General features: G+C 43.4%; 1 protein-coding gene across 1 annotated transcript; it reads left to right on the top strand.

The window, feature by feature from the left end:
- The first annotated feature begins 4,684 nt into the window (after nucleotides 1-4,684).
- On the top strand, nucleotides 4,685-13,134 carry POP4 (POP4 homolog, ribonuclease P/MRP subunit). The gene is made up of 7 exons (XM_083370478.1): nucleotides 4,685-4,759; nucleotides 7,133-7,185; nucleotides 7,638-7,861; nucleotides 9,469-9,546; nucleotides 10,302-10,363; nucleotides 11,602-11,703; nucleotides 12,671-13,134. Exons 1-7 carry the CDS (start codon nucleotides 4,753-4,755, stop codon nucleotides 12,805-12,807), a joined length of 663 nt encoding a protein of 220 aa, XP_083226604.1. The 5' UTR covers nucleotides 4,685-4,752; the 3' UTR covers nucleotides 12,808-13,134.
- The last annotated feature ends 9,009 nt before the right edge of the window (nucleotides 13,135-22,143 follow it).

Below are 22,143 nucleotides of genomic sequence, written 5' to 3'. Positions count from 1 at the left end.
AAGGCCACAGAGCCATGTTTTAACTCCTTTTGGGAAGGGCAGGAGAGTGGGGAGAATATGATGGGGATAATGGCAGAGAGTCGGGAGTTCTTTAATTGACAGGGTCTGCAACAAACCTTCTCTGCCTGACCAGGTGGGACAAGCCAATATAATGGGAGAGATATGGTTCCATAGGTAGCCTGGTTCCTGCATCCTCCACTCTTTTGAAGGGAAGCTGCTCTGATGCTTTGCCATCACTTCATCCCTGCTTTCTGGCTGTGCAACCACACCCTATGCTTGATTAGTAGCTTGCTTTGGTTTCCTTCGTTTCCAACATATAAAACATGCAGAGACTCTAGGAAAAGTGCAGAGAAGAGCAACAAAGATGCTTAGGGGACTGGAGACTAAAACATATGATGGAGGGTTGCAGGAATTGGCTATGTCTGCTTTGATGAAAAGACATGATAGCAGTGTTCCAATATTTCAGGGGCTGCCACAAAGAAGTGAGGGTCAACCTATTCTCCAGAGCACCTGAAGGCAGGACAAGAAGCAATGGATGGAAACTGATCAAGAAGAGAACCAAAACTAAGGAGAAATTTCCTGACAGAGAGAACAATTAATAAGTGGAACGACTTGCTTCCAGACGTTGTGGGTGCTCCAGCATTGGGAGGTTTTTAAGAAGAAATCGGACAAGCTTTTGTCTGAAATAGTAAGTTGAATTTTCCTCCAATGGGATTTTCCCATGTATTTTACCAGGAAACACACACAGGGCAAGCTAGAAAAGTCAGTGCCCACCTAACCATACCCAAGCACTCCAAATTTGTTGGCAATGTCCATTTTGCTGTATGAGTTCATGGTGACCTAACCCTAACCCTAAGTGGAATTTTCCGCCAATGGGATTTCCCCATGTATTTTACCAGGAAACATAGATAGGGAAGGCTAGAAACGACAGTGCCCTCCTAACCATACCCAAGCACTCCAAATTTGTTGGCAATGTCCATTTTGCTCTATGAGTTCATGGTGACCTAACCCTAACCCTAAGTGGAATTTTCCACCAATGGGATTTTCCCATGTATTTTACCAGGAAACATAGATAGGGCAGCCTAGAAAAGTAAGTGCCCTCCTAACCATACCCAAGCACTCCGAGTTTGTTGGCAATGTCCATTTTCCTCTCTGAGTTCATGGTGACTTAACCCTAACCCTAGAGTTTCCTGCTTGAGCAGGGGGTTGGACTAGAAGACCTTCAAGGTCCTTTCCAACTCTTATTGTGTTATTCCTCTTTCTTCAAAAAAGCAAAACTCTTAAGAAAATCCAGACTGGAGCATCAGCTACGTGTTTTTAGCGCTCCCTCTTTTGACAAATCAAGGGATGGTGGCCACTTCTGGAGGAGAAGGTAGGAATGAAGCCAGCAACTACGAGGACATGGCCTACAGTATTTTTTTTACTCTTTGTCCATCAAGAAAGCAAGAATTTTCAAAAGATATTTTCTCTGCAGATACAAGCTATGGATTCACCTACCACTATGTGATTCCTATGTGAGTGACAATAAAGTGCATTTATTTCTGACCGTGCTTCATCTCTCGCATGGAATAATCCTCAGGGAAAGAGAAGAGGCATTTAAGCATCCTTCATCCCATGATAAATTCTAGCTCATCTGGAAAAGAATGAAGATGTGAAATTGCTGGAAGAGTTTGGCTTCCCCCAGGCAGCAATTTAGTCCGGATCATTGAATTTACAGCCTAGTTTTGCCAATACTGATTTGACTGCTAATGCCTTAAATGCTTCACAAATTATGACATAAATCCAATGAAGGAGCACTCATATGACTCCAAAGACCAATCTCACTTATCTTGATTTTCCATTCATGAAAAATGCTGCTGTTCTTTAACGGAGGCAGCCATTCGAGGGGTTAGATCGAATTAAAAGGAAAGGGAATGAATAGATTGCAGATTTTTTTTGGGGGGGGGTGGAGAGCAGCAAATCGTGGCACAGAATTCTGAAAGAGATTTAAAAGTGGAGCGGTCTGACCTCTCGTATGACAATAAAATCCAGTCTTCTCCATGGGTTAGTTTGGAGAAAATTAACCAATACTTCCTTCTGGACCTAGAAGAAATCAAACAAAGGCTGGAGAAGACAGGTGGAACCTGTTCAGATACAGAATTTGCAGAAATGACAAAACGGATTTGCTTGATTTAAGATAAATCAATAAGTACTTTAATTGGAAAGTACTTTTTATAGACTCTTTGCTGAGAATGATAAAAATGAACTGCAGGTACCCCTCAACCTACGGCCACAACTGAGCCCAGAATTTATGTTGCTAAGTGTGAAATTTGTTAAGTGAGCTTTGCCCCGTTTTACGACTTTCCTTGCCACGTTTGTTAAGTGAATCCCTGCAGTTGTTAAATTAGCAACATGCTTCTTCAGAGAATCTGGCTTCCCCCCTTGACTTTGCTTGTCAGAAAGTCTCAAAAGGGGATCACGTGACCCCGAGACACTGCAGCCGTCATAAATCTGAGTCAGTTGTCAACTGACTCAGAGCCTTGGTGGAGCAGTGGGCTGATGCCTCCTTAAGTAACACCAGCTGCCTGCAATCAGTGCAGGTTCGAGTCCCACCAGGCTCAAGGTTGACTCAGCCTTCCATCCTTCCCAGGTAGGTAAAATGAGGACCCAGATTGTTGGGGGCGATAAGCTGACTTTGTAATAATGCCGCTTGGGGGGGGCGCGAAAGCCCTAATAAGCAGGCATATACATAGAGTGAAGGCTACTGCTAAGCTTGTAAGCCGCCCTGAGTCTTCGGAGAAGGGCGGGATATAAATGTAATAAAAATAAATAAATAAAATAAACTATTCCGAATGTACATCATGGGCATACTGCAACGGTCATAAATGTGAAAAATGGTCATAAGTCACTTTTTTCCAGTGCCGTTGTAACTTTGAACGGTCACTAAACAATAAATAAATAAGTTGAGGACTAGCTGTACTGATTTCTGGACTCGCTGATTAAAACGGATTGACTATGGGAAAGAAAGAACTATATAATGCAATTTTAAAGGGAGAGAGATGATAAAAGCTTGCTGGTATCTGATCTAAAGATCAGATTTGTTTGATTTTATTTTTCCTTATTTGTATCTAGCACTTTTTTTCTTTTTTTAATATACTTTTTCTTCTTTGTTTTTAGTATTTGTTCGTTTGTTTATATTTCATACTTTTTAACTGCCCATCTTATAACTGGCTAGCTGGGTGCCAGCCTACTCAGAGGTACTTCTTGCTGCAATATTTTGCTGCAGGCACTGTAGGAAATGTTTTCCCTAGCAGACAGGCCTTACAAAAAATAAAAAATAAAAAAGTGCAGAAATCATGAAATCACTTCTGAGCACTTTCCAGTCCTTTGCATTCCTTACCTGAACAGATATGCATGCGCCAATCATTAAAAAAAGCTAGATGTGCATCGGCGGCAGAGAACTGCAGTTGTTTAGAGGGACAATACTGCAGTGTTGTTTTTCAATGTCTGTTTTTTTCCCAAAATATAGGAAGGGGAAGTTTAGGACAGTATTCTTCAGCCTGGGCTACTTTTAAGACACGTGGACTTCAACTCCCAGAATTCCCCAGTGAAAACTCAAGCTAGGAGTCGTTCCGAGATCAACCTGTTGTTCACTAGCATTAAAATTATTCCAAGCAAAGCTCCTTTCCCCCCACCACCACCTTTCATTTGGTTCAGTCAATATTTCAGCAAGAATTCTATCATAAAGCTTTCAACTGAGGGAGAAAGAGCAAGAGAGAATGATCCTGGCAAACATTGTACCACCAACACAAATAACCTAAATAAGTCACTTTCATTTCTTTCCATGTCTTTTTTTCCATTTACGCACGCAAGCCAAAAAGACTTGCAAATGTACTACTGAGTCATTTTTAAACATGCAAATTTGCCCAGATTTCTATGTAGCAATGGGAGGGAGAGTTGCACAGAGATGCCCCTCCCCCACAGGCTTTCCTACAGACTTAAAATGCAATGCCATCTTTGCAACGAAGGACGAGGGCTGCAAGGCGGCGTTTCTCAAACCTTGCCCAACTTATTAAGACTGTGGACTTCAATTCCCAGAATTCCCCAGCCAACGTTGAGGTGGGGAACCATGATCCCTTTATGACTTCTGGACTTCAACTCCCACTGGCCACAGAAAGGGAGAGGCCACGAATTCACGCCCTCGAAAGACTTACTCTCCATCTCCGGCAACATTTATCCTAAAACGCCAAAAGCCGCAATCAGGTACGGCTGAAGGCCCCCCACCCCGCGCCCGTCCTCTTCACGAAGTAAATGAAAGGCGCATGCGTGGCCGCCGCTCTCAGATAGGCTTAGAGGGGGAGAGGCGGAGGCAAGAAAACCGCCAATAAGAACAAAGTGCGGAGCGAGCGAATTACCGTATGTGGGGGGGGGAAACGGGTGGCCCATTTACGCATGCGCACTTCTATCTTTCGAACAGGGATAGGGAACGAGGGCTCTCTTATGACTTGCGGACTTCGACTCCCAGAATTCCTGAGTCAGCGTGAGCCCACCCCGCCCCTCTTTCTAGCTCTACAACGTACTGTCATTCGCTCGCTCCGCACTTTGTTCTTATTGGCGGTTTTCCCGTCTCCGCCTCTCCCCCTCTAAGCCTATCTGAGAGCGGCGGCCACGCATGCGCCTTTCATTTACTTCGTGAAAGAAGACAGGCGCGGGAGTCTCTCCAGACTGGGCTGATTTGCGCCTTTTCGCCTTTTAGGATAAATTTTGCCGGAGATGGAGAGTAAGTCTTTCGAGAGCCTGAACTCGTGGCCTGTTCCGCTCTGTGCCGGGCGTGGTCAGAGGGGGGGGGGGGAAGGTAGCGCTTAATCCGAAGTGACTCCGATTTGGGTTTACAAAGCGCTTTTTGGGGAAGTGGAGTGGAGTGAGGCAAAGAGGGTTACCGGGCTGATCCAGGAGTGGGTGGGGGTTGTTGTAGTTTTTTTGCCCCCTAGTTAAGGAGTCTCAATCCGACTTTATTGATTTTGCAAATAAAACTTTTAAAACCAGATTCTTTCCAGGGGCTAATTAAGCAGGAAGGAAAAATTAGGGGAGAACTAGCAATAAGGGAATCCAGGCACGTGTTTGGTCTGAAAGAGGGCGCCGCCTGGGACTGGAAAACCAGACTGTTTGCACCGGGATGGGAAACCCTTGAAAACCCCCACGGCTGTAGGCTAAACTCAGAAGAAAGAGGGGGAGAAACATTTTTGTACTGTTTTTGTATAGGCAGATCACAATTGAGCCCAAAACTGTTTTTTTTTATTGAAAAGTTTTTCAATACATTTTATCTTTAACAACCCCTCCCCACCCACCCCCTTCCCAGCCCTACCCAACCCTCCCCCCCTCCCCTTCCCCCCTCCCCGTCCCCGACTTCCCAGAGCTAAATACAAGGTATAAAAGTAGAAACAATCATAAACAACCATATGCTGTTGTTAACAGCAAAACTGTTAAGTGAGACATTTGCTAAGTGAGTTTTGCCCCATGTTATAACTTTTTTGCCACAGTTGTTAAGTGAATCGCTGCAATTGTTAAGTTACTAGCCTGGTTGTTGAGTGAGTCTGGCTTCCTTAATTGAGTTTGCTCGTCAGTAGGTCGCAAAAGGGGATCATATGACCTTGGGACCCAGAAATGGTCATAGGTATGAACCCGTCGCCAAGCATCTCAATTTTGATGACGTGACCATGGTCATAACTATGAAAAAGAGTCATAAGTCACATTTTCCGGTGCTGCTGTAACTTTGAATAGTCACTAAACAAACTGTTGTAATACAGTTACCTGTATTATGTGCAGTTTGGGCATTTACCTATATGAGGAGGAGTCCAGCTTGGCTTCTAAAGAGGGTTGCTGTGGCTTGCAAGCCTGAAAAACAACCACTTTGTGTTGCATCCCTCAGGTTTATTGCAACTAAGACATTTAAAGGTAAAGGTTCCCCCACACATGCATGCTAGTCGTTTCCAACTCTAGGGACCGGTGCTCATCTCCATTTCAAAGCCGAAGAGCCAGCGCTTGTCCGAGGACGTCTCCGTGGTCATGTGGCCGGCAGGACTAGACGCCAAAGGCGCACGGAACGCTGTTACCTTCCCACCGTAGTGGTCCCTATTTTTCTACTTGCATTTTTACGTGCTTTCGAACTGCTAGGTTAGCAGAAGCTGGGACGAGTAACAGGCGCTCACTCTGTTATGCGGCACTCGGGATTTGACCCGCCAAACTGCCGACCATCTGATCGACAAGCTCAGCGTCCTAACCCACTGAGCCACCGCATCCCTTAAGACATTTAGAGAGCTCAATTTATTTGAAATCCTCCAAAGGAAGGGGAAGATTTAAGTGTAGCTGTAAGGGGGCAAAGAGTCACCTTGTAGAAGAGGCGGGAGGTATAAAAACGTAAGAAAGAAAGAAAGAAAGAAGGTTTGGGTGGAACGATTAGCCTATTGATGATTACTATGGATAAAACCATCATCTTCTGAATGCTCCTGGACGTATTGAGTGTAAAAAGAGAGAAGGAACTACTAGGAAATTAGCAATAGTCATTTTTTCAGTTGAGTTTCTTGTTTGCTACAATTTTGCAAGTTCCCTTTTTTGGCAACTTTTTAACTCAAACAATAAAGTTGCCTTCTTTGCTTGTTTTGTTTGGCCTTTTAAAAAAGTATTTGGTGTTTCATGTGGCTAATAAAGGAGAATATTTGTAGTTGGCATGATGGGTCCTGAGTTGCTCTCTGAGCTTGCTTCTTTTCTTGCAGATGTTTCATTACCCAGACTAGGTAACATCATCAGTTTCATGCTGCAACCTACAAAAACAAACATGCATATGTGGCAGGAAACATCTTTCTACAAAAACAATCAACTTAGGCCTGTAACAAAATACATATTATGAGTTGGCTTTGGCCCGCGTGCCTCATCTTGAAAAATCCAGCATAAAATACAACCTGGTTGGTTTATTGGACATCATATGCCATAAGAGCAAAGATCTAATGTTCCCCAACTGTTCTGTCTTTATAGCAACATGGTTTAGGTCTGTGTTGTTTCATAATTTCAAACGTCTCCTGGAGAAAGATGGGCAAATCTCTGAAATGATATAAAAGCTTTGTCTTAACATAATCTCTATAATTTTATTTTCCAGAGGTATTATATAAGCAGCTGCCCGAGGCGACAGCAAAACTTTTGAACCTTCAGGTATTTCTATATTATTTATTAGTTCAATTTATACAGTCGTCCAGTGTCAATACATGACCCTGGGCTCAGAAATAGTGGATAATACATTTGGTTTGTATTTTTCATAATTAGGAGGCTGTGAGTTCGATCCTAGGCAGTGACAGATATTTCTGCCTTTGGGCAGAATGAGTGTGCTGAGAACTCCAAATAGGCGTCAGGAAGGGCATCCAGCCAGTAAAGGCTCATTATCCCTTCAGTCATCCAGACACCACCCTGATGCAAGGGACTACCGGGTTGTTAATAGGAAAAAAATGGTAATATTGGACCTATTATTCAGTTCACAGCCTGGAGTCTTCTTGGAGTTAGCAGCCTTAACAAATCTAATAAATAAAATATTTCCATAGGGTAAAGAATAACCTCCAAATTAGAATCTGAACTTTATTCAAGATGCCTCTTTTTTTTCTCTTTCTCAGCCACAAGGATCCAACAAGGCTGAGGCCTTTGTTAAAGCCTTTCTGAAGCGCAGCATGCCCCGGAAGAGCCAGGAGGACATTGAGAAACATTTAAACCGGAAAGCCGTTGTCCTTGAGCACCCCCGCCAGAGGAGGGCCCGGCAGAGAGTCAAGCGTGGGAGAGGATTATCAGCCAAACAGAGGCGAGAAATGCGTCTCTTTGAGATTCCTCCAGAACAGCAGAGGTGAGGAAGGCAGTCTGGTTCTCCTGCAGGGTTGGGATAATTGGGTGTTTGATGATGATTGAGGGATTGAATGATAGATGCCCACTGGGACTGCAAGGGCAGGGACCCGGCCGTAATGGTAAGTGGGAATGACTTTGAGAGACAGGAAGAAGAGCTACAGGCAGGAAGATGATCAGATAAGAGGCAGCTGAGCCCACAGGGGGGAAAAAAACCAGGCATGGCAAAGGTCTCAGAAGAGATCCTGCCTAGATTCTTGGGCTGTAAGGGAGACCAGGAAAAAACGTATTTTCAGACTTGCACGATTGACAGATTTGGCAGGTAGTCCAGACAGGAAGCACGCCCTGAAGAACTAGTTCTACTTTTTCGTCAGGTCCCATTAACAGAATCTTGCAAGTCTGAAGGTACCTCTGTCCCCAACTCACCTTTGCAGTCCAAGAAGCTATGGAAAGTTCCTTGTACCTGTTCCTTCTACCAGGTAAGCTGCCTCTTATCCAGCCATTTTCCCCCCTGGCTTTTCCCCGTCTCCCAAGGTCATTCTCGCATGTTGTTATACCAGGCCCCTCACGAGAGTGAGGCTAAACAAATGCACCACCCCATACGTGAGGATGCCTTTGCGGGCTCTTAAAATCTTCTGACCACTTTGTATCCAAATATTGCAACACCTCTGTCCAGCAGTTTTCTGGCATTACCCCTAATCTTCTAACGCAGACATGTCAAACACAAGGCCCGGGGACCGGATCCGGCCCGCGAAGTGGTTTCACGTGGCCCGCGAAGCCACCCTGGAAACAGTGAGGGAACGGCCCCCACTGCCTTGGCCCTGGCCCAGAGACCCTCCTTCTGCCAGAGACCCTCAGATCTGTCCCACTCCTGTCCAGGCCCCCATAGGCACCCTTGATGCGAACGATGTAGAGCTGGCCATGCCCACCCAGTAGGCCACACCCACTCTAGCCACACCCACCCAGTAGGCCACGCCCACCCTGGCCATACCCACCCGGCCCCCTGAGGGCAACCGCAATGCTGATGCTGCCCTCAATGAAATTGAGTTTGACACCCCTATTCTAACGGCTCTTTTTTTTTGGTTATTTTCTGGAATGATAGTAGTTCACCACTAGAGGGCAGTAGGTCATATATTATTATTTTTTTTAATTATTACTTTAAGCTGCCTTCTTTTAAAGCCCTGGCTAGTTTTGCTTTGTTTGAAAAGATTCAAAGGAAGAAGAGGCTGAAAGTCTATCACTGTGGATTGAGCCCCCTCCTAACAGTCCACACTGCAGGGAGCAGGTGGGATCCAATAGAAGAAAGAAAAGGAATCCAGAAGCATCATTAGCAGATAATTAGCTCAATTTTCACAGAGGTGTCAAGCAGCCTAAATTTTCAAAGGAAAGTTAAAAGCTGCCATTAGTAACTTTAATTACCAGACTGTGGAGATCAGCCATAAGTCACCTTTCGCAGTGCCATTGTGACTCTGAAGTTCACTTAAAGAATGGTTTATAAGTCAAGGGCTAGTTGTTGTTAAAACCAGGAACAAACTTCCTTCCGATGAAATACTTTATAGAAGCCCTGGACAATTGTTGCATGTGGTCCTTGTTTTTTTGCTTATTCTGCAGATATGAGCTATTTATACCATTGCATGAGCTTTGGAAACAATACGTTAGAGAACTCTGCAACGGATTGAAACCTGATGCGTAAGTTCTCTTAATTCATTCTTTTTTCTTTTTCTTTTTTTGGCAAACTGTTGCATACTTAGTGGTGATCGAGGCCATCCCTCAGAAGGCTGGTGATTTCTCCCCTAGTGGAAAACCTTTAAAGAAGACCAGGTGGAACTGGCATTCTAGAATTGTTCACAGCTTGAGAAAGAAAACTTGTGAAGTTTTCCAAAAAATTTAAAGTTTGAAAAGATGGCCATTGAACAACTTTAGAACACACACACACACACACACACACACACACACACACACACACACTTTCCTGGAGTGTCTGTTAAAGACTTAAAGCTCTACAGACCTGGCTATATTTGAGAGAAGGCAGTCTTATGGAACCTCGCTTTTTGCGAAACACAGTTTTAAAAACCCTGGTCTGTGTGAATGCTTCCTTAAGTCTTTTACATGAAAACCTAGCTTATGGGGAAGAGTTGCATCTTAGATTTGCGTATAAAACTATGTTATATAGATGAATGTTTAAACCTGGAACCTCTTAAATTAGAATCTGACCTAAAATAGTTTGCAAAGCCAGGCACTGTTTATTTGGTCACTGAGTTGGGTTTGTGCTCTGTATTTAATCAGTATTGTGATCACTGCCGTATTTTCAGGTGAAAATAGCATCTTGTTTAGTTGTTTGCGGTGAGCGGTATAACAAAGTTTCAAAATTATACCTTGTCATCTTACCCTCTTTTTGTTTAACTTCCTGGAAGAATTCTAATATAGTTCTATGCGTTTTGCAGACAGCCACAGATGATTCAAACCAAATTACTTAAAGCAGATTTCCATGGAGCGCTTGTGACAGGTATTTTTGCTCGCTTCTCATGTCTTTTTTTTATTATTGAAACTTGCACTACTCAAAAAATTTAAATCACATTTGCCTCCCCTTAATTTACATAGTGGATTTTTTAAAAAAATAATAATTGCACACTGTATGAAGAAGTCTCTTTTGTCTGACCTGCATGTCAGTTTCATTGATGATCAGGTGTTTTACCACTGAGAAGAGTGAAAAGTCCTTCCTGTTCGTTGTTTTTCGCTACCCCGGGGTTAATATATCTGCAGGTATCTTAGAACTTCAGTTTTACGAGAGTGAAGAGGGCAAAGGTTGGGTCAAACCTTGAGAAAGGTTGATAGGGCAGTAGTTCTTTTTCTGGGGTCTCAAAGGATGTGCCAGGCTGAAGATAAACCTGTTCTCCATTACAGTTAGCCCTTGACTTGCAGCTACAATTGAGTCCCAACATTTTCATTGCTAAGGGAGACAGCTGTTAAGTGAGTTTTGACCCATTTCTTGCCACAGTTAAGTGAATCACCACAGCTGTTAAATTAGTATTTATTTATTTTTATTTTATTTATTTTAATTCCATTTATATCCCGCCCTTCTCCGAAGACTCAGGGCGGCTTACAAGCTTAGCAGTAGCCTTCATTCTATGTATATGCCTGCTTGTTAGGGCTTTCACACACACCCCAAGCGGCATTTTTACAAAGTCAGCTTAATTGCCCCCAACAATCTGGGTCCTCATTTTACCTACCTGGGAAGGATGGAAGGCTGAGTCAACCTTGAGCCTGGTGGGACTCGAACCTGCACTAATTGCAGGCAGCTGGTGTTACTTAAGGAGGCATTAGCCCACTGCTCCACCAAGGCCACTGCTAAATGAATCCGCCACTGTAAATGAATCTGGCTTCCCCGTTGACTTTGCTTGCCAGAAGGTTGCAAAAGAGCAGGGGTCTTCAAACTTGGCCCTTTGATGACTTGTGGACTTCAACTCCCAGAATTCCTGTGCCTGGCTGAGGAATTCTGGGAGTTGAAGTCCACAAGTCATCAAAGGGCCAAGTTTGAAGACCCCTGCAAAAGAGGGTTTGGAACCAGCCACGCTGAAGACACTGTCAAGGCTATGATTCTGTTTTCCATTCTTTCCGCCATGCACACATGCACGGTCTTGGGCTCTGGGACTCTCAAGGACAGCAATTGCAACAGGGAACTCTTTAAACTGATGATCCAGCTTGAATGGTCGGACCTTCTTCTTTTTTTTTTTTTTCTTTCAGTGACTAAATCCAAATGTCCTTCCTACGTCGGCATCACAGGCATCATCCTCCAGGAGACGAAATACGTTTTCAAAATTGTCACGAAAGAAGACCAGCTGAAAGGTAGATCAGTGGGCAGATCCGAATTGATCGGTGGAATGTTCCGTTGAACCCAAGAACTTCTTCCTTAAAACATTTGTAAAATAAGAGGTTGGCAATCAAGAACTTAAACCGAGAACATCTGAAGCAGAGAGTGGTGGGAATGGGGTGCTCTAAGACTTTGAGGGGATCTTCCCCTCCTGCCGCTTAATTAGTAATATAACTAAGATAAAGCTAAGTATAGGGTTTCCTGCCTTAGCAGGGGGTTGGACTAGATGACCTCCAAGGTCCCTTCCAACTTCTTCTTCTTCTTCTTCTTCTTCTTCTTCTTCTTCTTCTTCTTCTTCTTCTTCTTCTTCTTCTTCTTCTTCTTCTTCTTCTTCTTCTTCTTTTTCTTTTTCTTCTTCTTCTTCTTCTTCTTCTTCTTCTTATTATTATTATTATTATTATTAATTCAACTGTATCTTTTATAACATACAAATATCCATTGACGCTCCCTTTAAATGCTGCCCTTCTGCAGCTCTTTCCTTTTTTCCTTTCTCTTTTTCTCTTTCTCCTCCTCCTTCCCCACCTCCTTCTGTGGTCTCGCCGCTGCCTAAAACAGTTGAAGGATTTCTTGTAACCCTCAGCGGAATTCTACCTATTCCAAGCTGCTCGCTAGTAGCCAAACCCTATACTGCATGGCGTTTTAGTTCAGTAACCTTTCGCTCTCTGCGTCTGATGAATACACACACTCCCAATCTGATGTCGAGCAGAATGAAGTGCTTTAAATGTCTCTTGCAAACTAGACCTGACTCCAGTTGGAATATTAACGTTCTCTTCTTTGCTGAATCCCTCCTTCATTTCCCTTTCTTTCTTAGCCTTCATTTGTTTAGTAGCTGCTTCTTGATTCTAACTTTCTGAGACGGAGATTTCTCGGTCCGTTCCTTGTAAGATCTGTGCGCTGTGTCAAATCATTGAACCAAAAGGCGTTTCCTGGGTCTTCTTTCAGTTATCCCAAAGCGGAACAATATCTTCAGTGTAGAAATGGATGGCTTTGTGTCCTACATCTATGGAAGCCGGATCCAGTTTCGGGCAAGTGAGCGTTCTGCAAAAAAGTTCAAGGGACAAGGAACGATGGATCTGTGATGATGATGATGATGATTTTTCTGCAAAATTGGAAAGTTTAGTTTCCGAGAGTCCACAAACGGTCTTTTCTTCGAAGAAGAAAATGAGCACAAGAAGCAACAGCAGAGCACCAGCAAGGATTGTTACCCCTGTATCTTCAGGGGTAATTACGAAATCCAAGGTGGGTTCTTCCTTGTACTGATTCTGACAGGCAAAGACTGGCAATTTTCAGATTGTTATCAGTAGTAATTCTAGATTTATGCCTTGTTGGATTTTGTGTTGTGTTATTTAAAATGTTCTTCTTTGCAATATGGAGTGAAAATTTTTGAAAACTTAAAAAAAAAATGTCCAAAACAGCGGCGTGCTGAGAGTTGTTGGCTATTTCTGATTTATAGTAAGCGTTATACAGTTGGATCAAGTTTGAGCGGGAAGCATTACACAGTAATGAAAGCACCTGAAAGCAGGACAAGAAGCAACGGATGGAAACTACTCAAGGAGAGAAGCAACCTAGAACTAAGGAGAAACTTCCTGACAGTGAGAACAAATAACCAGTGGAACAACCTGCCTCCAGAGGTGGTGAATGCTCCAACCCTGGAGGTTTTTAAGAAGAGACTGGCCAGCCATTTGTCTGAAATGGTATAGGGTTTCCTGCCTGAGCAGGGGGTTGGACTAGATGACCTCCAAGGTCCCTTCCAACTTATTATTATTATTATTATTATTATTATTATTATTATTATTATTATTATTATTATTGTTATTATTATTGTTATTGTTATTATTATAGTATTGTCCAGTTTCTCACTATACAACAGCTGGCCTATATTGAATTCTCTTTCTTTGCACAGTTGTCCTTGTAACATTTAAGCTGCTCTAGATAGATGATAGAGATAGATAGATAGAAGGACCGATAGCCAGAGAGACAGAATGAGAGAGGGAGAGAAATAGAAATGATACATAGATGGATTTTATTTTTGTTACATTTGCATGTTGCCCATCTTGCAGTTTAAGACAGACCCATGGAGTCGCTTTGAAACAAGATGGGCAGCAAATATATTTAATAATAAATAATACAAATGGATGGCTGGAAAAAGACAGAAAGAGATAAATGTAGAGATGGATGGATGGATGGATGTACAGATGGATGAAAAGATTTTTATTTAATTGTTATTAAATTTACATATTGTCCATCTTGCAGCTAGAGGCAGACAGACAGACAAATAGATACGTAGCAAGTAGAACTGCTTTAATAGCAAGATTCAACTGTGCTTGTTGCTGTCTCCCTTAAGTGATGTGCAACACTGGCCAAATTATTTTTGACTGGTTGTTTTGAAGCTTATCCTGGAAAGAAAAAAAAATGTTTCTGTTCCCCGTGCTTCTGGGAAAAAACCACCAAAACGCTTTCATTGTTTTGTGGCAAGCTAGCTGTTTACCGCTAAACGTATTGAGGGCTATCCCAAAGGGAGGGTGGGTGGGAAAGATTATGTAAATTAGACTGTTTTCTAAGGTTAGAACATCTCTGGCGCACAGCCTTCTACTGAACCTTATAAAATTCCGGGTCGGTCCTCAAACTGCTATGAAGAATAAAAACCAACTCTTCAGAGGCGCTTATGAAGCCACACTGGATCCCAGGCTTTGTAATGCAAAGCTCATTCCATTGTTTCTTTTCCTGGTGTCAAGGAAAGAAAAGGCGTATCCCTCTTAGCAAGCACAATTCTCAAGAGGCCATGTGTGTTTCAAAGATTAACTATACCGATTTTTTTTAATAAAAAAACAGGATGCACAATGGCATTGAAATGAAAGAGAATACCAGAGCATTCATCAAGGTGGGGTTATAAATAAATATATGCCTGAACACAGAATTTCTTTGCAGTTAAGAGCACTCCATGCATAAAATGTTCCTTTTCAAACCTTAAATTAGGTTGGAAGCCCTTGTGGCCAAAAAGATAAACTTGATCTACCATTTAATGCTCATTTCCACCCCACCCACCCACCCACACATCTGCACGATGCTTTGTTTTTATTACCGCATATCCTGGACAGATGCCTCTAGGCATAACACGGTAAAACTAAACTAAAGGCCAGATTTGATTTTATTTTTTTCCCCTGTGACTAAGATGCAACTTGGGCCAAAGGGAAAGATCAGATTTCTCCCTGTGGAAGCTCCAAATGTAAAGACGAGAATTCAGGCTAAGAAATGGCTCTTTTGCCTCCCAACTCTTGACTCTTCCCCCAGGGTTAGAAACGGTGAGAGTCGGAAGGACTGAAGAAACAGCCCGATGGAAAAATTGGTGGGAACGTCTCCAGCAGGAGGGACCACCGATCCCTTTGAGAATTCTGAAAACATTCAAACCAATTTATTTATTTATTTATTTTTGGCAAGCTCTTATGTTTTCGTTTTGTTACCAGAAAGTCTTAATCAGTAGTCTGGGAATTCTAGTCCCACATTAGGCCTGAAAGGCAGCTAGGTGTCAAGTGGAGGAAATCCAGGCAGTTCAAATGAATATAAAGGTTTATTGCAAGCTTAAGGGACTTCAGACTGATGACGCATTTGACCCCTCCCTCGGGTTCAGCCTGGTCATCTCCTACACCCAGGAGTTGGTGAGTGCTAATCCCGCTTTAGGCGTGAAAGTCAGCTGGGTGTCCTTGGGCCAATCAGCAGGAGATGGCGAGTTCTAGTCTTGCCTTAGACATGAAAGCTGGCTGAGTAACCTTTGAACAGTGTCTCTTTTCAACCCAAGCCACCTCACAGGGTCATTCTGGGGAACAGGAGAAGGAAGATTAGATATGTTCGCTGCCTTGCGTTATTTATAGAAAATAATAAAGGCAGGAAATAAAAGTAGATACATGTTGGTTATAATATCATCTATGTATAGCACAAACCTCCCCTTGAACAATGACTTGACTCTGATTTACTTCATTCCATGATGTAACATCTAATTAGGACATCTGTTAAATGCCTCTCGTATTAATTTAATAGGAAGGGCTAATAGAACTTTATTGGCAGAGTCCAGCTAATTAATATTATGGGCCTTTAATGGCTGTCTTAAATCAACATCATTAGTGAAGATGCTATCCAAATTAAAGTAAGGACTGTTTCATTGGGCTGTGAAGGGCACCCAAAGTAAGGTATGGATATGTAACTTAATTTATGACCAACACGTGCACTCTGAAGCTTATTCTTCAAAGATATCCTTTAACCAATCACTGTCTAGGTCACAAGATTTCAATAGCTTCTGAAGTTTGGTTTGCACCACTGGAATCCAAGAGAAATGCAACCAATTTATCACAGCAGAAAGAGGACATATTTCCCAGATTTTTCTCACCTTTCCTAGCTAACGTGATCGTACACACTCATGGAGAAGGACAACTATGGTTCCAGTGGAGAGAGACGAGCATTAATACCCAGATGGATCCAATCCGACTGACCACTATGGAGAAGAAGATTGAAAGGGCTATTGTCATATCAAGGAAAAGTGGAACAGTATTCAGGTACAGCTACTAAATTGGGGCTGCAAAATTCCCAACAACCACTAGGGTGCAGACCTAAAGCTTTCTGTACCGCATCCATCCTTCGCTGCCATCTGTGGTCATCTGAAGTAGTTCAAAGAAGACATGCTATTTTGCAGTTTTAGCTGTGGACACAAAAGCGCCAAGTCTAGCACGATGGGGGCAGTGGAAGTCCATTGTTAAATAAGTGTGAGCATTACTCTATGATGCCATGCATGCTTTTTCATCTGGCGCCCATCTTCAGAGCTGGTGGAGGCTTCATAGCACAGGGCTCACCAGCAGAGTCTTGTCAGCAACCACAGATTTTACTTCCCTTGACTGAATGTCACAACGGCACAGGGTTTCCTTCACAGCATCTTTGTGGCTGTTGAGTGGATGATTTCATGGTCTCTTCCCAGTTCTCCATACAGCAACCGTCAAGGCATATGGTAGTTGCCCATTCTGATGGCACATCTCACCCACTGCTTTTGGCCTCGGATAATCAGGGACTCCAGCCTGTTGGACTTCACACTATCCCAGACCTTCAGGTCCAGCAGAGAACACCTCAAAATTGTCATCATAAGAAGCAGTTCCAAGAATGTTCCACACCCAATTTGCACTATTTAGATGACCCTTAGAGCACAGACAAACCTCCAAGTGGCCTCAATGGCTCTCAAGAGGACTAATGACCGGAAAACTGCAAGGACTATGAAGCCTTCCATCTTCCACCATTCGGTCAGAACTGAAGAAGCTTCTTGGGTGAGAAGCAAAATGTCTTCAAAGAAAGACAAAGCCCAGTGGCCTTTTGAAAAAGCACCTTTGGGACAACCATGACCTGGAGGACTGAGAATCTCCACAGAAATTCATCGTAAGAAGGCTGAACTTGAAGAAGGATGGGAATTGGAAGGGAATTAATTCAGATCCCGACCACAGCCTCTAGAGCAGGCATGTCAAACTCGCGACGTCACGTGACGTCGCGCGACATATTGGAACTTTTTCCCATTGCCGAAAATGGGATGGGCGCGGTTTCTCTGTGACGCTCCGGCCCGTGGGCCGGCAGTTTGACACCCCTGCTCTAGAGAGACCACGACAGGATCCCATCACGTAAAGCAGGAGAAAACAAGGGTCCTCTTTCCATCGCTTCCTTATTGCTCGCCTGGCTAATCCCGTTGGCTGTCCACTGGCTTATTTCAAAAATGATGGCCTTGGAGCATTCAAGCCGGATAGCTGGAACCCCTTGCAGAAGAATTCCATTGCCATCGCTGCTTTTGAACACTCCATTAGGTGCCTGCCTAATTAATGTAAATGATCGTTATGCCTCTCTCACAGAGGATTATTTTACTCAGAGGAGCATCTACCCGCTGCCACAGTAGCCATCAGAGGCGGTTTTATAGGAAAGCTGGCATGGTGGTTACCCATTGAATAAAAGGTAAGGAGCCATCCTAGATAATGCAGATGGAAGGTTTAACAGTCCCAATAACATATTCCGTGGTATTTTATTCCAGGAATTAAGAGCTTGATTGCAGCCCTGTGCTAATGAGGGGGAAGCCGCGTTTGGCAAATGGAAGCTTTCAGCAGGCTGAATCTGCGAGAAATGCTCGAGCAGAACGTATTTCATAGAACAGCAAGGAGCAAAGCGAACCACACAAAGAGGAGAGGAACTCACGAAACGCTTACAAAAAGAAAAGAAAAGAAAATATATATATACTTATCTCTTCTTGATAATAGGTTATACCAGGTTGGAGAGAAGTAGTATTTTTCCTTTGCTAATCAACTGAAGGATCCATTTTTAATTATTATTATTTCTTTAGTCACTAAGAACGTAGGACTTCTGAAAACAAAGCTGGTCCATCAGCCCCCTGGAGGGGGAAGAAATCAGGGACGGTCAATTTCAACCTCCTGCCGAGTTGATTTGATAAGGCAGATCACGGCAACCGTAGAAGAGAATATATTTGTAGCTCAGGGTTGAACGGCGGGTTCTCCTGGAGCTTGGTTGTTTGCTGGCAGACGTTTCCTTACCAAACTAGGTAACATCATCAGTGCTAGAAGGGAGTGAGGTTTGGTTATATACAAGTGGCTTGCCCTGCCAGTATTGGTGAGAACGGACTGTTCGATTGGGCCGTTGTTTACTAGCGGCTTGTTTGGCTGAACTGCCAATCAAAGAACCATCAAGATCACCGCCACCACGTGACTGTGGGACACTATGAACAGCTGTAAATGCAGGCCAGTTGCCCAGTGCCTGACATGCGGTCATGTCACCCTCACAACTTTGGAACCAGGGCATAAGTACTCCGGACAAGTTCCACCGTAACTTCAAGCGGCCTCTAAGCAACCAGTCATAAGTCAAGAACTACTTATGTCGTTCATATTTCAGTACTCTTTGCCATTCAGAATCTAACCCACAAAACAAGTATTCCTGTCACATAGCTCAGTCCAGTTGCTTCATTTATTTATTTATTTATTAGCAAAAAGACGCCAACATTATTAGGAATGAGAATGAAGCTTGGTCAAGGTTTATGCAGCATACAGCATTTATTACTGATGCAGGCCTGAGTTCACTTATATTCTCCCCAAACCTCAGATTCCAATAATAAAACCGTCTTTTTAAGATTTTCCCAGTCTCCTGCCTAATAATTTTCGGAAAACTCCTTCCTGGGTGTTCTTATTCCTCCCACAAGGGGGCAGAGCATACCTGAAAAGTCACCTCCATACATTCTCTAAAACTCATCTGCCAGTTCCAGAATGATATTATAAGGCAATTTTACATATAATTAAACAAGTCACCCAAATAGTCCTAGAAGAACTTGGGATGATTAAAAAAAAGAGAGAGAGAGAGAGACGTGTTGTGGGCCACGTCTCCTGGAATCTCTCAAAGGAATAGGCTCATTTCACATGGCGAAACCTTTGAAATAACAATTTTCCTGTAAAGTCTGCATCTTTCATTCTGCCTAAAAAGGTAAAGGTAAAGGTTCCCCCGCACATGCGTGCTAGTCGTTTCCAACTCTAGCGGCCGGTGCTCATCTCCGTTTCAAAGCTGAAGAGCCAGCGCTTGTCCGAGGACGTCTCCGTGGTCATGTGGCCGGCATGACTAGACGCCCAAGGCGTACGGAACGCTGTTACCTTCCCACCGTAGTGGTTCCTATTTTTCTACTTGCATTTTTACGTGCTTTCGAACTGCTAGGTTGGCAGAAGCTGGGATGAGTAACAGGCGCTCACTCTGCTACGCGGCACTCGGGATTTGACCTGCCAAACTGCCGACCTTCTGATCAACAAGCTCAGCGTCCTAACCCATTGAGCCACCGTGTCCCCATTCTGCTTAGGTCTGGCCAAATGGAAAGCACCTAGGATTCAGTTTATGTATGCCAAATACTCTAGAGATAAGAAAGAGAGCAGTCAGGAGAGCAAAAAGCTTAGAAGTAAATGTTCCTCAGCATTGGCAACTTTAAGACGGTTCCTGAATTCTCCAGCCATCAGTCCACGCATCTTAAAAGCTGCCAAGGTTGAGAAAGTCTCGCTTGGAGGCTAAATGTCATGAAGAATGGTTAAAGAAACTGGGCACGGTTAACCTAAAGAAAGGAAGGTTGAGGAGCAACAGTGGGCATCTTCCAATTCTTGGAAGAGCTGCCACCAGAAAGAAGGTACGGATTTATCCTCCATAGTTCTCAAAGGTAGGACGAGAACTAATGGGGGGGAGCATTAAAGACGGAGATCCAGATTCAAACGAAGGAATCTGAGGGTGGATCTACAGCTGGTCCTCAACCGCTTCCGACACTAAGCAATATGATCATTAAGCAAGTTGTGCCTGATTTTAGGACCTCGCTTTATTTTGGACTTCCCCCCCCCCAAGCTAAATAGGCAACCATCCAGCCCTGACTTTCCTCCTCCTTGGAAGGAAAAAAGAATTTGGAAGCTGCTCTTTCGACCTGTGCCTATTGCTCTCCCCTCCCATTTTTTTAATTAAAATTATTTCTTTAAAAAAAAACCGTGCCCACCTGTGCCCCTAGCCCCAGCTACTGCTTTGCTTTTCCTCAACCCTCAAAAATACTTTGCTTCTTGCCGTTCTTCCTTCCGTGCAATAAGCAATAAGACAAATTTTAAGAAAAGCGTTCTTAGCTCCAGGGAACCATCATCGAATCACGATCTGGGGGTGATTTGAAGCCGCTCAACGGAACCAAATGCCTTTCCTAACCTTCGCTAGGGGTGATTTTACTGCGTGGCAGGGATAGCCCATCAAGCCTGATGGCTTAATTAAAAACAAATTCTCCAGCAGTTGCCCCCTCCCTTTTCTCCCAGGGTTCCATAAAACCGCTGCCGCGTGGCGTGCACCAGAATGCAAATCTGCAGGAACCACAGGCCCAATTCTTTCTCGCTTGGGGTTAAATGGGAAAGCATTTCCCATAATCTGCTCGCTGCGGGGCACCCAGAGGACAGGAAAAGAGGGGAACGTCGTTCAGTCACTGGGTTAGCTTGGGGAGAATTGAGGATTTCTTATACAAGCAGTCCTTGAATTATGACCACAACCGAGCCCACATTTTCTGTCGCTAAACGAGATAGTTGTTAAGTTGAATTTTGCCCCCTCTCACCACTTTTCTTGCCACCGTTTTTAAGTGAATCCCTGCAATTGTTAAGTTAGCGATACGGTTGTGTCACTCACTGTTTACGCCACATGATTTTGACGGTCTCTGAATCACAAGCCTAAACTTCCCTCAACTTTTAATCAATGCAATTTTTCTATGTACTCCCAGTGAGGATTGCACCTATCACGGTGAGCACTGTTACAACTTTTTAAATTAACTTATCATTTTCATAACCTTGTTCCTTGCAATATTTTTTCCCCAGTTCTAATATTTAAACTGGCTAATCTACCTGAGCTTTCAGTGTTTGAAATATCTAATCATTTTGTCATGAATTCCATTGTACAATTAAAAAAACACACGCAGGGCGTTAAAAAAATGGCTTTTTAAATAAAACCGGAGCAAAAGAAGAATAAGAATTCAAAAAAAAAAATGTGCTCTCTTCCAGTAAGGCTAAAGTCAACAAACGTACAATAAGTGGAAATCAGCTGATGAAAAATGAAACCAGGTTGAAATATTGCTTGCAAATAGGCAGGCTTTGGAAATTGATTTTGACACTGTGACAACGTCGAAGATTTACATTAGAGAAAGACATTTCATCAAGGAGGGATAAAAGCCACAAATCTTTTGAACGCTCTCAGCAGACTTCTAGTCATTCCTTAACAACCTCCCATTTCTTGAAGCAGCTAGTTCCCTCAAAAATATTTTGGTCTTTCGGGGAGGGGGGGAACCCCTCAGAAACTATTTCAAACCAATTTAGTATCTTCCCTAGCATTGACTTTAGAGGTTGGGGGAATGGTGTTTCCCCCATTCCGTGTCATGCTTAGTTTTGACTTTTTCCGTGTTCACAGTTGGGAATGGAGAATAACAAAGTTGGAAGGGGCCTTGGAGGTCTCCTAGTCCAACCCCCTGGTTAGGTAGGAAACCCTATGCCATTTCAGACAAACGGTTTCTCCAACCTCTTCTTAAAAACCTCCAGTGTTGGAGCACCCACAACTTCTGGAGGCAAGCTGTTCCACTGATTCATTGTTCTGACTGTCAGGGGGAAAAAGAGAAGAGGTGGAGAGGACACCACTTCTGATTCTTGGTCTAGATTCTCCTTTCTCCTCCTCCTTTCATCAACTCTGAAAGTTAATGTCTACTTGAGGTTATCAAGGACATCTCCGCAGTTGGTTGAGATCAGATTAAGGATCAACCCTAACTACACAGGGGATGTTCTAAACCAGGGGTAGGCCACCTTGGCTCTTTTATGACTCGTGGACTTCAACTCCCAGAATTCCTGAGCCAGCCACACTGA

The sequence above is a fragment of the Vipera ursinii genome (genome assembly GCF_947247035.1).
Source record: "Vipera ursinii genome assembly, chromosome: 10".
Taxonomy (NCBI): Eukaryota; Metazoa; Chordata; class Lepidosauria; order Squamata; family Viperidae; genus Vipera; species Vipera ursinii.
The sequence above is the reverse complement of the archived record's forward strand: the minus strand, read 5'-3'. Positions and strand labels throughout refer to the sequence as shown.

Excerpts from the sequence above, each read along its gene's own strand:
- POP4 (XM_083370478.1), top strand. Across the intron at positions 7,186-7,637 it reads CAAAACTTTTGAACCTTCAG|CCACAAGGATCCAACAAGGC; the intron begins GTATTTCTATAT and ends TCTCTTTCTCAG. Across the intron at positions 10,364-11,601 it reads CCATGGAGCGCTTGTGACAG|TGACTAAATCCAAATGTCCT; the intron begins GTATTTTTGCTC and ends TTTTTCTTTCAG.